The sequence below is a fragment of the Perissodus microlepis genome, chromosome 10 (genome assembly GCF_051167445.1).
Source record: "Perissodus microlepis isolate ML-2025 ecotype Zambia chromosome 10, ASM5116744v1, whole genome shotgun sequence".
Taxonomy (NCBI): Eukaryota; Metazoa; Chordata; class Actinopteri; order Cichliformes; family Cichlidae; genus Perissodus; species Perissodus microlepis.
Genome location: NC_140470.1, coordinates 5,917,153 through 5,929,520, shown reverse-complemented (window position 1 = coordinate 5,929,520; position 12,368 = coordinate 5,917,153). Strand labels below are relative to the sequence as shown.

General features: G+C 41.5%; 1 protein-coding gene across 3 annotated transcripts in view; it reads left to right on the top strand.

Moving 5' to 3' along the window:
• The first annotated feature begins 9,897 nt into the window (after nucleotides 1-9,897).
• Nucleotides 9,898-12,368, top strand: part of ntm (neurotrimin) — a 404,648-nt gene continuing 402,177 nt past the window's right edge. For 2 of the 3 annotated variants that reach the window (XM_084941577.1, XM_084941578.1), the window contains exon 1: nucleotides 9,898-10,143. Coding sequence is in view for 1 of the 3 variants with exons in the window: in XM_084941576.1 (XP_084797702.1) it covers nucleotides 10,032-10,143 (112 nt within the window). In the remaining 2 variants the exon portion in view is untranslated. The remainder of the gene's footprint in view (nucleotides 10,144-12,368) is intronic. The other variant, XM_084941576.1, reaches the window with a different exon arrangement.

The window sequence follows — 12,368 nt, the reverse complement described above, 5'->3', positions numbered from 1 at the left end:
GTTTAGGTTCAGCTGAGTTCAACTCAGTTTATTTGAGTTGGCTTAAATGAGAAAAGTAAGGTGGAAATTTTGCTTGTTGTCATTCAAAAAACGTTCATACCCACAATTCAGTAATCTGTGGCATCTGTTAATGTCAAATCTAGCCATTCTTTAGCAATAGAGGAAGCTGTTTTTACATTTAACCAACAAACATTTCTCTTTCATTACATTTTAAATAATAGTAGTCATAATAGTATTTCTCTTATTAAAAATTGTACTGAGATACAACTTTAGGTGAAAGTCAAAGCTAAATTTAAGATATGGAAAAACCAGATTAGTGGCCTGTTAAATGTTTATAATCTAGGTTGGCTGTATAGTTGAAATTAAAGTAATTTAGGTTGTCCTTCAAAAAAGGTTCATACCCACAATTCAATAATCAGAAACATTTTAGGTTAACCTAGGTTAAATATAAACATAACACATGTTTTATCTGGTCATTGTGCTTATTTAAGTATATTAAAACGTTATTTATTGGAAGTTTTTGAGAAGCATGTAATGATGACATTTAATTTAGGTGGACTTGTTTTTTAAACAGATATCTCAAATTGTTGTGCCCATTCTCTCTGAAGGTGGCAGTCTCACACATTCAGACATACTAATAGATAGTGTTCTTAAATAAGTACTATATCAGCTAGTCTAATTTGGCTGAATGTGACGCACATTAACTTTCTGTGTCGTATGCAATAATGGTTGTACAGTAATCAGAATAAAATCAGCTTCTAAAACATTTGCTGGTTTTTCTTCCTCTCCCTCCTTTTTACTTTTTCAGAGGTTTTATGAGTTTATAAACTGTCATTAAGACTGCTAAAGGAGAGATTTAATTGAGGCTCTGGACTTCTCATTTCATTGTAAGTACAATTAAAAATGAATTTGTTAACATCTAAAGTCCAAAGAGAAGGCATTTAGAATGAAAAGTTAGTGGCCACTTTTAAAAATGCATAGCCTTTTTAAAAATATGCTTTTATGGCATTATTGTGTGTCAAGCAGCGTCCAGGGGCGGGAGCCTGGTGGACCAATGCCCAGTTCAACATCACTTCTCTAGTAGGTAGGGAGCCTGATCTAGTGCATGATGTTGAGAAATACTTACTTCAATTCATAGCTTATGCCCTTAGCTTGCTGGCAGTACGTTGGGGTTTTTCACCAAAGGATGGAAAATGGATGAGTCATTCGATAGATGGTTTTATCATTTGTTTATCTCACATTTACAGTATTTTTTGGCAACAGTGTAACAATGTAGATTGATTGTCTATCTTGAGGTATACTCTATAGTGAATACAAAATACAATTCTTTAAGAAGAACAAATGTAACTTAGTGTTCTAAAGAATATGATTGTTTCCTTGTAGGAGGGCTGAGCCCTCCTCATAGATTGTGTTCTGGTTATTGTACTTCCAACCCATATCCACTGCCACTGTACTTAAGGGAAGGTGGGACAATATTAAAGAGTTTCTTCAGGCAATTGCATTTGAATCACCTAAATCCATGATAGGACACTGGACTGGTAAACAAACCTTCCTTAAAATTTTACAACATGCAGCTTTTGTGCTTGAATGCAAAACAGATGTGTTGTTTGAGCTAGAAGCTGCACTTGTGGCTTAACAATAAATAAAATTTATATTGATCATAGCAGTTTACACCAGTGGATAAACATTTAATATTGCTCACTCAGAAAAAAAATCAGGTTATTCTTAGTACTGTGCATTCAAAATCAATACGTTGTCCTAACGTAGTCATCTTAAGTAAGCTGTACCTAGTTATATATACATTGAAAGACATTACTCCAAGATTCCTTACTATTATGATTCTGGTCTTCCCAATTGTGTCCCCATCTTCTGTCTGGTCTCTTTGCATTTCCTGTCTTTATAAGTTGCTGCATTTTATTCCTGATCCCTGTGTTTAGCATTTCCTGTTCATTACTATGCCCTTCTATTGTTTAGAATTGTTTGTAATAAAACACTAAAAAAAATTATTCATAATTTTATTATCATTGCCTTTTCTCCACCAAAACAAAGCATTCTGGGTCTACACTCTGTTCGCAAATACACCTGTTTTTCTGAAAGAAGGATGCGGACATGGCAAGAACTCCACAGACTCGAGTGTTCTGTCTGAGGAAATCTATGCTCAGCTTAAGGATTACTCCCAGCGTATCATCCACACCAAAGATGATCAAAGGAGACTTCTGCAACTGGCATTTTCCTGTGAGTTTATTTCCTACATGCCCTGGCCGTACACATTCCCTAACACTGCTTTGCTAGCTAACTCAGCGGTTTCTTCTTAGAGAAAATCTGCAATATGAACTGTTCAACGTGGTCAGCCCAGTCAAAGAGTGTTATTCATCCCCTCTCCTGAAATTCATTGCCATATCACCTCTCCTCCAGTCTGTCAGCTCACCAGCTTCACTGCCTCATGAGTCAGCTCCCAACTCCTGATCACCATCGTCACATCAAGCTCCTTGGAGGAGAAAATCAAGTACCTGGAGGTGGAACTGGCAGCTCCAGTCTGCCACTGACAGTGTTTCTCAGTCTGCCCTGACAGTCTTTGCCATCCAGCCCAATCTGCCAAGAGCTGTATATGCCAGCCCAGTCTATGTTACTCCTCAGCCTGCTCAGTCTGCTACAGAGCACCATCTCCACCCCTGAAAACTGTCAATCGACCTGGGACCACTCAGTGTCTGCCCTGGTCATCAGAAGGCCCAGTCATCAGAGAAGATGGCTAAGTACCCTCCACTGCCCTGCTCGTCGGGGGAGATGGCTGGGCACCAATGTTCCCTCTAAGCTGCGCACGTGCGCAATTGCGCACTGCTGGCACGGTCTCTGCGCACAGAAAATCTGCGTTACGCACAAAAAAAAATCTAACCTGAATTGAAATGAAAATTAATACTTCAACAATCCTGTTTTGCAGTGTTAGTCAGTGAGTGACTGGCTGCTCCCATTTGGGATTAAAACGATGCCACCTTATCCCATAGTTCAGCCAATAATGCGTATATACGCAGCCAATCAACGTCATTGACAGGCTATGACAGCGTCCTTATGTGCCGACACCGGTGTTTTAGCTGGCAAAGCGGCGTGGCTGATGTGGAGTGAAGCCACGTTAATGACAACGTGTACAACCATTGGAGATGTGAGCAGGACAGACAGAAAAAGTGTTGACTTTATACCAGTTTTTAAATTGTGTTGGTAGGCCACATAAAACCAGAGTTGTGATTAAAAAAAAAAATGCAATGTTTAGTTTTCTTCCTGAATACTATTGTTGTTTATATTTACTGCGGGAAGAAACGGTAAAAACGGCGTTTTATAAGAAAAAAGGCTCGAAAGCACTCTCCGCCTGTCAGCAAAAACAACCTCCACCCCCCTCTTCCTTTCCTATTTGTCCAAAAAAGTACCATGTCGACCAATCAAAAAACGATATGGCAACGTGGCATCTAGTTGTTAAGAAACGGGGTGAATTTTTAGGAGTGACGGCGGTGTTTTGAGATGTGAGAGATTTGAGACGTTTAGCGCAAATCTTGTGTAGTTAGTGTGTAGTGTAGTCAATAGTTTTGTTGTGTGTGTCAGAACAATGAGGCGACTACTGAATGTTACAGGTGTTACAGGAGTGATACATCTCCTGTTGTCAGGCCTGCAGGTATCAGGCTGTTGTTCTCCTTTATCTCATAGTGGACAGAAATCATTTTTTGGAGTGGCACAAATAATTTGTGTGGCATCAAATTTGATGCAGAACACCTGATTGTTCTGTAAATAGTTTGAAATGTGTATTTAAAAATGCCTTGGCTGCATTTAAAAAAAAGAAGCTGCAAAAAACTTTGTTGTTTGCCAAACTGAGTTACTTTTTTGAAGAAGTAACTATATAATTAATTGCCCAACATTGGTCATTATATACTGTATTTTGCAGACAGAGAGTTACAGGACTGTCTCCCAGACCACAGACTCATAATACAAGTCAGAGCTTTATAAAAAAAAAAAGAAAAAAAAAGAAAGAAAGTTGTGTTTTCAAAATTGGAGTTCAAGTTATTTTTACTTCCAATAGTGTTAACACACTACACAGGTCAATGACTACATTTTTTTAAATTTTCATTGTAAGTGGGCTAAAGCAGTTAATTAAAAGTAGTCTAACATAAATGTAAATGCTGTAATTTGATTATTTTAATAAACCATGTAACTTGGATGGATTAGATGCCGGCGTGACCACAGTGCACACATCTGATGTCGCTCACAGTGGTCCAAGGGACCGCTCAGGGAGTTTGTGTGTTCGCTCAGACACGTGAAAAATTAGAGGGAACATTGCTGAGCACCCACCCAATCCAGAGGGTCCCATTTAGAGCTTTTACAGTCACTCATCTCTGAGTCAGACCACTCCATGCTGCCTAAGCTTGAGCCCACAAAGTCTGCATCTGCCACTGCCACTGGTGTCTCTTTTGACAGTACAGACCTTCTGCCTGCCTTTCAGATGAAATCTATCACCATCATTGCCCATCTGCCTTTGTTGTTCTGTGTTTCGCCCAGGTTTATCCACTGCACTAATCTCCCCCTGTGAACGTATGGTCTGTATCTTTCTTTGTCCTTTGCTGTGTCCTCCTAGTAGACATTCCTATAGTATACGTAATTGTGTGTCATCTGGCTTCATGGAAGGATAGAGCTAGGTGTCATCTAGCATAGCAAAGTATGTTAAATGTATGGTATGCCTTCTGATAATACTCCCAAAGGAAAGCATCTATAATGTAAATAGAATTGGTACCAGCAGAGAACCCCATGGAAATCCATATTTACAGTGGCTTGCAAAAGTATTTGGCCCCCTAGAACTTTTCCACATTTTGTCACATTACAGCCACAAACATGAATCAATTTTATTGGAATTCCACGTGAATGAGTCAATACTTTGTAGAACCACCTTGTGGCGGGGCGTGGCCTGCGGTGCCGTGCAGAGGAGGCGGAAGCACCTGCACGGGATCCGCAATCACGCCCCGCCGAATTAAATATTGTACTGGGTCCTATGGTTGGCTTTGTTGTTGTGGTGATGTTGAGCGGGCAGCGGGAGAGCTGCAGCTCTACGTGTATTGTGAACAGCAACAGCAACCGTCCAGTATTAATAAAGAATGGTTAAAATGCCACTGGGTCTGCCGTGGTCGTTTACAGTGGTGCCGAAACCCAGGACTGGAGGCACGGCAGATCCAGGAGTGGGCCAGCAGAGGGAGGAGCTGGCGAGAATGGTGGCCGAGCTGGTGGCCACGCAGCAGGAGCAGGCGGCGGTGTGGCGCCGCAGGCGGGAAGAGCTGCAGGACCAGACTGAACGCCACCTGCAGAGGATGGAGTATCTGGCGGCGCTGATCCGGTCCTGCCCGACACCACCGCCACCCCCCAATGGCGCTGGAGTGGAGGAGATCCAGTCTGTGCAGGCACCCGTGCCGGCCCCCAGGTTGCGACCAGCTAGCACGCAGCCTGCCACAGCGCCTGTTCCCACGCCTTGCGCGGGAGCCGATGGGGCTCGGCGGGGCCCGGTGCCCGTTCCTGCGCCCCGGTGCCCGTTCCTGCGCCCCGGAAGAAGGCGGCGGAGCTGGCGCGCGAGGAGCCGGCGCCGGAGGAGCCGCTCCAGCCGGGAGAGGCAGCGGCGGAGGCGGCGCCCGAGGAGCCGCTCCAGCCGGGAGATTTATGCCCCGCCGAATTAAATATTGTACTGGGTCCTGTGGTTGGCGTTGTTGTTGTGGTGATGTTGAGCGGGCAGCGGGAGAGCTGCAGCTCTACGTGTATTGTGAACAGCAACCGTCCAGTATTAATAAAGAATGGTTAAAATGCCACTGGGTCTGCCGTGGTTGTTTACACACCTTTTGCTGCAATTACAGCTGCCAGTCTTTTAGGGTATGTCTCTACCAGCTTTGCACATCTAGAGACTGAAATCCTTGCTCATTCTTCTTTGCAAAACAGCTCCAGCTCAGTCAGATTAGATGGACAGCGTTTGTGAACAGCAGTTTTCAGATCTTGCCACAGTTTCTCGATTGGATTTAGATCTGGACTTTGACTGGGCCATTCTAACACATGGATATGTTTTGTCGTAAACCATTCCATTGTTGCCCTGGCTTTATGTTTAGGGTCGTTGTCCTGCTGGAAGGTGAACCTCCGCCCCAGTCTCAAGTCTTTTGCAGACTCCAAGAAGTTTTCTTCCAAGATTGCCCTGTATTTGGCTCCATCCATCTTCCCATCAACTCTGACCAGCGCACCTTCTTCCACACGTTTGCTGTGTCCCCCACATGGCTTGTGGCAAACTGCAAACGGGACTTCTTCTGATTTTCTGTTAACAATGGCTTTCTTCTTGCCACTCTTCCGTAAAGGCCAACTTTGTGCAGTGCACGACTAATAGTTGTCCTATGGACAGATTCCCCCACCTGTGTGTGAATGTGTGTGTGAATGGGTGGATGACTGGATTTGTAAAGTGCTTTGGGGTCCTTAGGGACTAGTAAAGCGCTAAACAAATACAGGCCATTTACCATTTACCACCTGAGCTGTAGATCTCTGCAGCTCATCCAGAGTCACCATGGGCCTCTTGGCTGCATTTCTGATCAGCGCTCTCCTTGTTTGGCCTGTGAGTTTAGGTGGACGGCCTTGTCTTGGTAGGTTTACAGTTGTGCCATACTCCTTCCATTTCTGAATGATCGCTTGAACAGTGCTCCGCGGGATGTTCAAGGCTTGGGAAATGTTTTTGTAGCCTAAGCCTGCTTTAAATTTCTCAATAACTTTATCCCTGACCTGTCTGGTGTGTTCTTTGGACTTCATGGTGTTGTTGCTCCCAGTATTCTCTTAGACAACCTCTGAGGCCGTCACAGAACAGCTGTATTTGTACTGACATTAGATTACACACAGGTGCACTCTATTTAGTCATTAGCACTCATCAGGCAATGTCTGTGGGCAACTGACTGCACTCAGACCAAAGGGGGCTGAATAATTACGCAAACCCCACTTTTCAGTTATTTATTTGTAAAAAAAATGTTTGGAATCATGTATGATTTTCGTTCCACTTCTCACGTGTACACCACTTTGTATTGGTCTTTCACGTGGAATTCCAATAAAATTGGTTCATGTTTGTGGCTGTAATGTGACAAAATGCGGAAAGTTCAAGGGGGCCGAATACTTTTGCAAGCCACTGTAACTTAATAGTACTAGAACATTCATAAAAACTTCTGTCATATTTGCTTAGGAGGACTTAATAAAAAGCAATTCACTCTGAATTTCTCCAGAGGGAGCCAGGTTCCAAATGAGAATAGAATGGAGGACAGCCAGGTGAGTATTCCAGGTGAGTCCTTGTACTTGAGTTTGCAGAAATCTTGGAATGGAACTGGAGGTAACACTGAACTCAGCAGCAGCAGACAGGAAAGTGAGCAGAAATTCAAGCTGTCGAAATGCACACACATTTAAAATCAGAGCAAAAATGTAAGATGACAGGAAATGGGGATGCAGATTACTAACTAGGAGAGCTGACTAGACTACCTAGATTGCAATGATTCAAAGCAGGTGCGAGAAGAACAGACCCACAGAGAGTACTCTGCCAGAGACGGAGCAACAAGTCAAAATGAAAAAAAATGAAAGAAAAAATTGACCAAAATGGTTGTGATTCATTTTGTTCCAGGTTCTCATCATTTTGTGAATATACAGCTACACGAACCTTTTCTACATGCTGCTCCATAGACGAAAGCTCCAAAGTCCCATAGGAAGTCAACTGCAAGACTAGAATCACAACTCTGTATTCCTTTGCATTCACTTAAATGAATGCTGCTATCAAGTTAAAAAAATATTTATAACAAATAATTTTAGTAAAATGTCCCAAATTAATTCAACATTAGTCCTGTAGGCAGCACAGCATAAGATTCCCATTGTTTCTTCACAGCAAAAAGGGTTTGAATCCCTCAGCTGGGGCTGTTCCAGGTCAAGTTTGTACGTTCTGCAGTTACCTGCAGTGTTCTGCTTGGGTACTCTGGCTTCCTCCCCCAGTTCAACCACGTGCAAAATTGAATCTAACTGTGGAGCATTGCTTGCTATAAAAATGTAAAGAACTGGACTTAAAAATGTTATATCTACATGATATGTTTCACTTTGTCATATCTGATGTTGGGCTAAACTCGGTTATGCAGAATGGAGTGACCTTTGCTGCACTTTAGGCATTTTAGTAAGAAAACAAAATGCAAATTCAATACAGTGGTGGATTATGTAAGTCACAAAATAACTTTGAGTGTCCTAGTGAACTATTTCTCTTCAATATAAGGCAGAAAATCATTGAAAAGTACACAGTGGTCTCTGGCTCCTGAAGATAGCTTCAACTAACATTGATTGTATATGCGTTTTCATTTACAACAGATTATGTAACAGTTAGGCTCTACAATATTGTCACAGTTAATCTGTTAAGTGCTTAAATATAGAACAACTCAATTTTCTGAGTTGACAGGTGTAAGTGATGAGTATGACTAATATAAAACATATTTATAGGGCTTAAATGCAACCCTTTGTGAAATAGCTACTAAAAGTTTATGTTTAGTTCAGATCACTGTACCGTATGACCACTGTTGGTTTTTCCTTTCCACTATGAGCAATCATAAAGACTAATTTTCTTCAAAAAACAAAAAGCAAAAAACAAAACCCAACCAAGCAAGCAAACAAACAAGCAAACAAACAAACAAAAACAGAATGCAAAACTATGTATTCTTAAATACAGCAATCTAAAGAGTACAGAAAAGGAGTTGGTTGTGAAAAGATAAAGGTTTTATACAGCAAGCATTCACTGTCAGAGATAAAAGGAGAAAGGGTCATGTTAGCATTAGATGATGTGGTGTGGTGTTACTCTAAGAAAACACCTTTAACTTTTGACTCACTCTTTTTACAGGTGTCAAAGGAACTTGTCGTTTTGGTTTCAGTAATTTTTAAATTGAGACATAAACTTGATTTGGGCTTAAAGGTTTTAGATTAGTTACTGAGTAATGAAAGCAATGCTTATTTTCTGTGTAAGGAGACAAATGCATGATTCTGCATAACCTGTTAAAAAAAACATTGTCCTTGAAAGCTGAGTTCAAAAATTTGCAAAAACAAAAGCACCCCCCTGAAAAAAAATTGTGCTTGTGCACTGACACTACTCTCCAATTTGCTTTTAATGTAATTTTTAAAACCTTTTTGGCATGCAGAGGTGCACAGGAAACTACATTGTTTAATTTATTTCTTTCATGTTCAGTCCTAAATGAAGTGCTTCGCTGCAGTAATATGCAGTAATAGCATACAGACTCTTGAATGCAGATTTTGAACATCTCTGAGAATCAGCTAGACCAGAACAGATAACCCTAAGTGTGCGATCCCTTCTCTGCGTCATTTATTTTTGAGAAACGATCACAGAACTAACTAGACAAATTAAAGTTCTAGTCGACATGTTAGGGATCTAAAACCAAGTCTGATATGAATATTGCTCACGATTAAATGTTTGTTTAAGGCTGCATATATTACTCTACCTGTTGCAAATAATACAGATAATACATTTGATACTGGGCACCAATGACAAAATATACACTGAAAAAACTAAAATGAAGACTGCGGGTATTTCACAGACATTGTTATTGTTTCTCTTCGTTCTTTTATTTTCAGAAATATTGCGGGAAAAAACAGTAAATAAGTAATCAGTAAAATTCGGCTGTGATAATGGCTACTTAAAACCAGAACCTTTAAATGACTTACTCAAGGGCCCAGCTTGAAGCTAGCGACATACAACCTGACTACAACAGGAAGCATGCTGATGACTGCTTCAGTTTAAAAGCACCAGACCCGCCACCTCCCTATTTGTGCGCTTAAACACGTACACGCAATCGGAAGTGGTTTCTGTACTTACTGCTAGCTTCCCGTTAGCACCGCTGCCAATAACCAGTGGAAGGAGGAGGGACTCTGTGGACCGCTGCGTTGGCGGATGCTTTACAGTCAGACGGGGAGACTGAGGACTTGGAGACAAAACACTTTTCTGGATTTTGAAGGACTTGATGGTTAATTACCTCAGACGACAGCACAAGCATAGAAAAAGATCGATAAATATGGTGAATCCTGTGTTCTGGGCTATGCTGGTCTGCATGACCGTCCTGCTGATTGAGCAAGGTAAGTGATAGATTTTTTTTCATTCTTGACGCACTTGTTATCGCTATCTTGGAGTCCGTTTGTACCGGATAGTTTGTTAATGTATTAAGTGCCCTATTCATGGCGGTGTCTGCTCCTGCGTTTGACTCCTTAATGCTTGCAATCTCGGCTCAGCAGCTTAAATTAAGCGATTACTGAAGCGCCGTTGAGCTTTCTTGGTGGTAGTGACTAGACTCTGTAAGTGTTCCAGGGGTTACTCTGAACGTGTCTTTACAGCTGCATCCCCTTTTCTTGCGTAAAAGTTCGTCATGCCAAGGTAATTCTGAGCAGTAGTTGGGCTCTGTCTGTATGTATATATATGCACCTAACAAAAAAGAGAAAAAAAATCATGATCTTTTCTGAAGGCTGGGTTTCAGTCACACAGCTCTTTATTTTATGCACCCGCAAATCGCAATTTAGCGCTCGTGGCTCCTGGGGATGTGGATCATTTTGACGCATGTCAGATCATGGCAAAGGTGAGGTTCTGGCTGCAAAGTATTAATGGCCAGTGATTAGGTATTAGTTCTTAATCCACATTGACTGTGTTGTCCGGTCATGCAAGTTAAGCCATGTATTCTCTGCGCAGGCAAAGGGGCTTTGGTGTTGGAAGGTAGAGCAGTGAAGCAGCTCAGGCTTTCCCATCGTGTTTCCACCTTACATGAATGATTCAGACCAGTAACTGAATTGTACATAGACAGAGGTGTGTTTAAAAGATACAAATAAAAGGTACCTCAGTAAAATAAAGTCTGCTTTTATCAGTGCTCATTCCCAATAAACATGTTACGTCTTTCCTTTTGTTAGTGTTTGAGCTCCATTATCAGTTTAAATTGAGGATGGGACTGGGACACACATACAGTGGGGAAAAGTAAATATCCAACCACTTTGCTAAGTAAATAAAGATGCTATTCACATGAAATTTTCACCATATGTAGGTAACAACCATCCAATCCACACATGGAAATGGAAAAGGGCCTGGTTCTTTTCTGCTCTGATTACTCAAAGCACCTTATACAATTTGCCTAATTCGCCCATTCTTGCAAGCACTTTTTTCTATGCTTTTTCTATCTAGCGTCCACACACATTTATACTCCGATGGATTTAGAAGCAACTTGGAGAAATCATCTTGCTCAATGATATTTGGTATGCAGCCAGGGATCGAACCACCAACCTTACAATTAGTAGATGACCAAGAAATCAAACGATTGCTGTCCATAAATTAGGTAATGTGTAATAATGAGAACTGACACAGGGAAAAAGTACTGAACACGATTACTGAAATGTGTTTAATGCTTTGTACGAAAGCCTTTGTTGGTGATGGTAGCTTCAGGTTGCCTCTTGTATGGAAAAACTAGTGGCATGCATTGGTCAGTTGTGAATTTGACCCATTTTCCATGCAGTCTTCTAAACCTGAAGGTTCTGTGGGCCCCCTCGGTGAGCACTGAGGTTTTGTTCTTTACATGGATTTTCAATTGGATTCAGGTCAAATGACTGGCTGGGCCATTTGATCAGCTTTATAATATTTCTTTGAAACACATTGAGAGTTTCCTTGGGTCTGTGTTTGGGGTCATTCTTGTGCTGAAACATCTTCATCATCCTGGTAGATGGCAGCAGATTTTTATCAAGAATGTCTCAGTACATTTTTCCATTCATCCCCCCTTCAATTGTACGAAGCATGCCAGTGCTGTTTGCTGAAAAACAGACCCACACTCTGATTTTTCCACCCCCAAACTTCACTTATGTTTTTTTTTCTTCTGCTTCATACTAAGGCACATTGAAAAATTAAAGAAACAAGTATAAAGTAAAGATACAAAATTACGCAGAATAGTCCTCTTTAAAGTATTTATGTTATTGCTTGTGCTTGTGAATGTTAAGTGGACATTAAATAGTTAAAACTGTGTCGCTGAAGTGTAATTGTAGGTGTACAGTGCATTTCCATCTGTGAACATCATCACGACTGTTCGTTTATGAGTGAAATAATGTTGGCCTGTATGCAAAGGAATACAAAAAGAACCATGCAGGCAAAGAGGAAAGAAGGTAGCTCCGCTCCTGTAGTCTTTCCTACTCTCTAACTGATAGAGATGAAGATGTAAGAAGCGCCTTGGCTGAGGCTGCAGCCTCTGTGGTGCAAAGCAGTGTACATATGGATGGCAGTCGACATGAATGAGTGCCTGAAGAGGTTCTCTATGCACCTGTAGGGGATGAGCCGC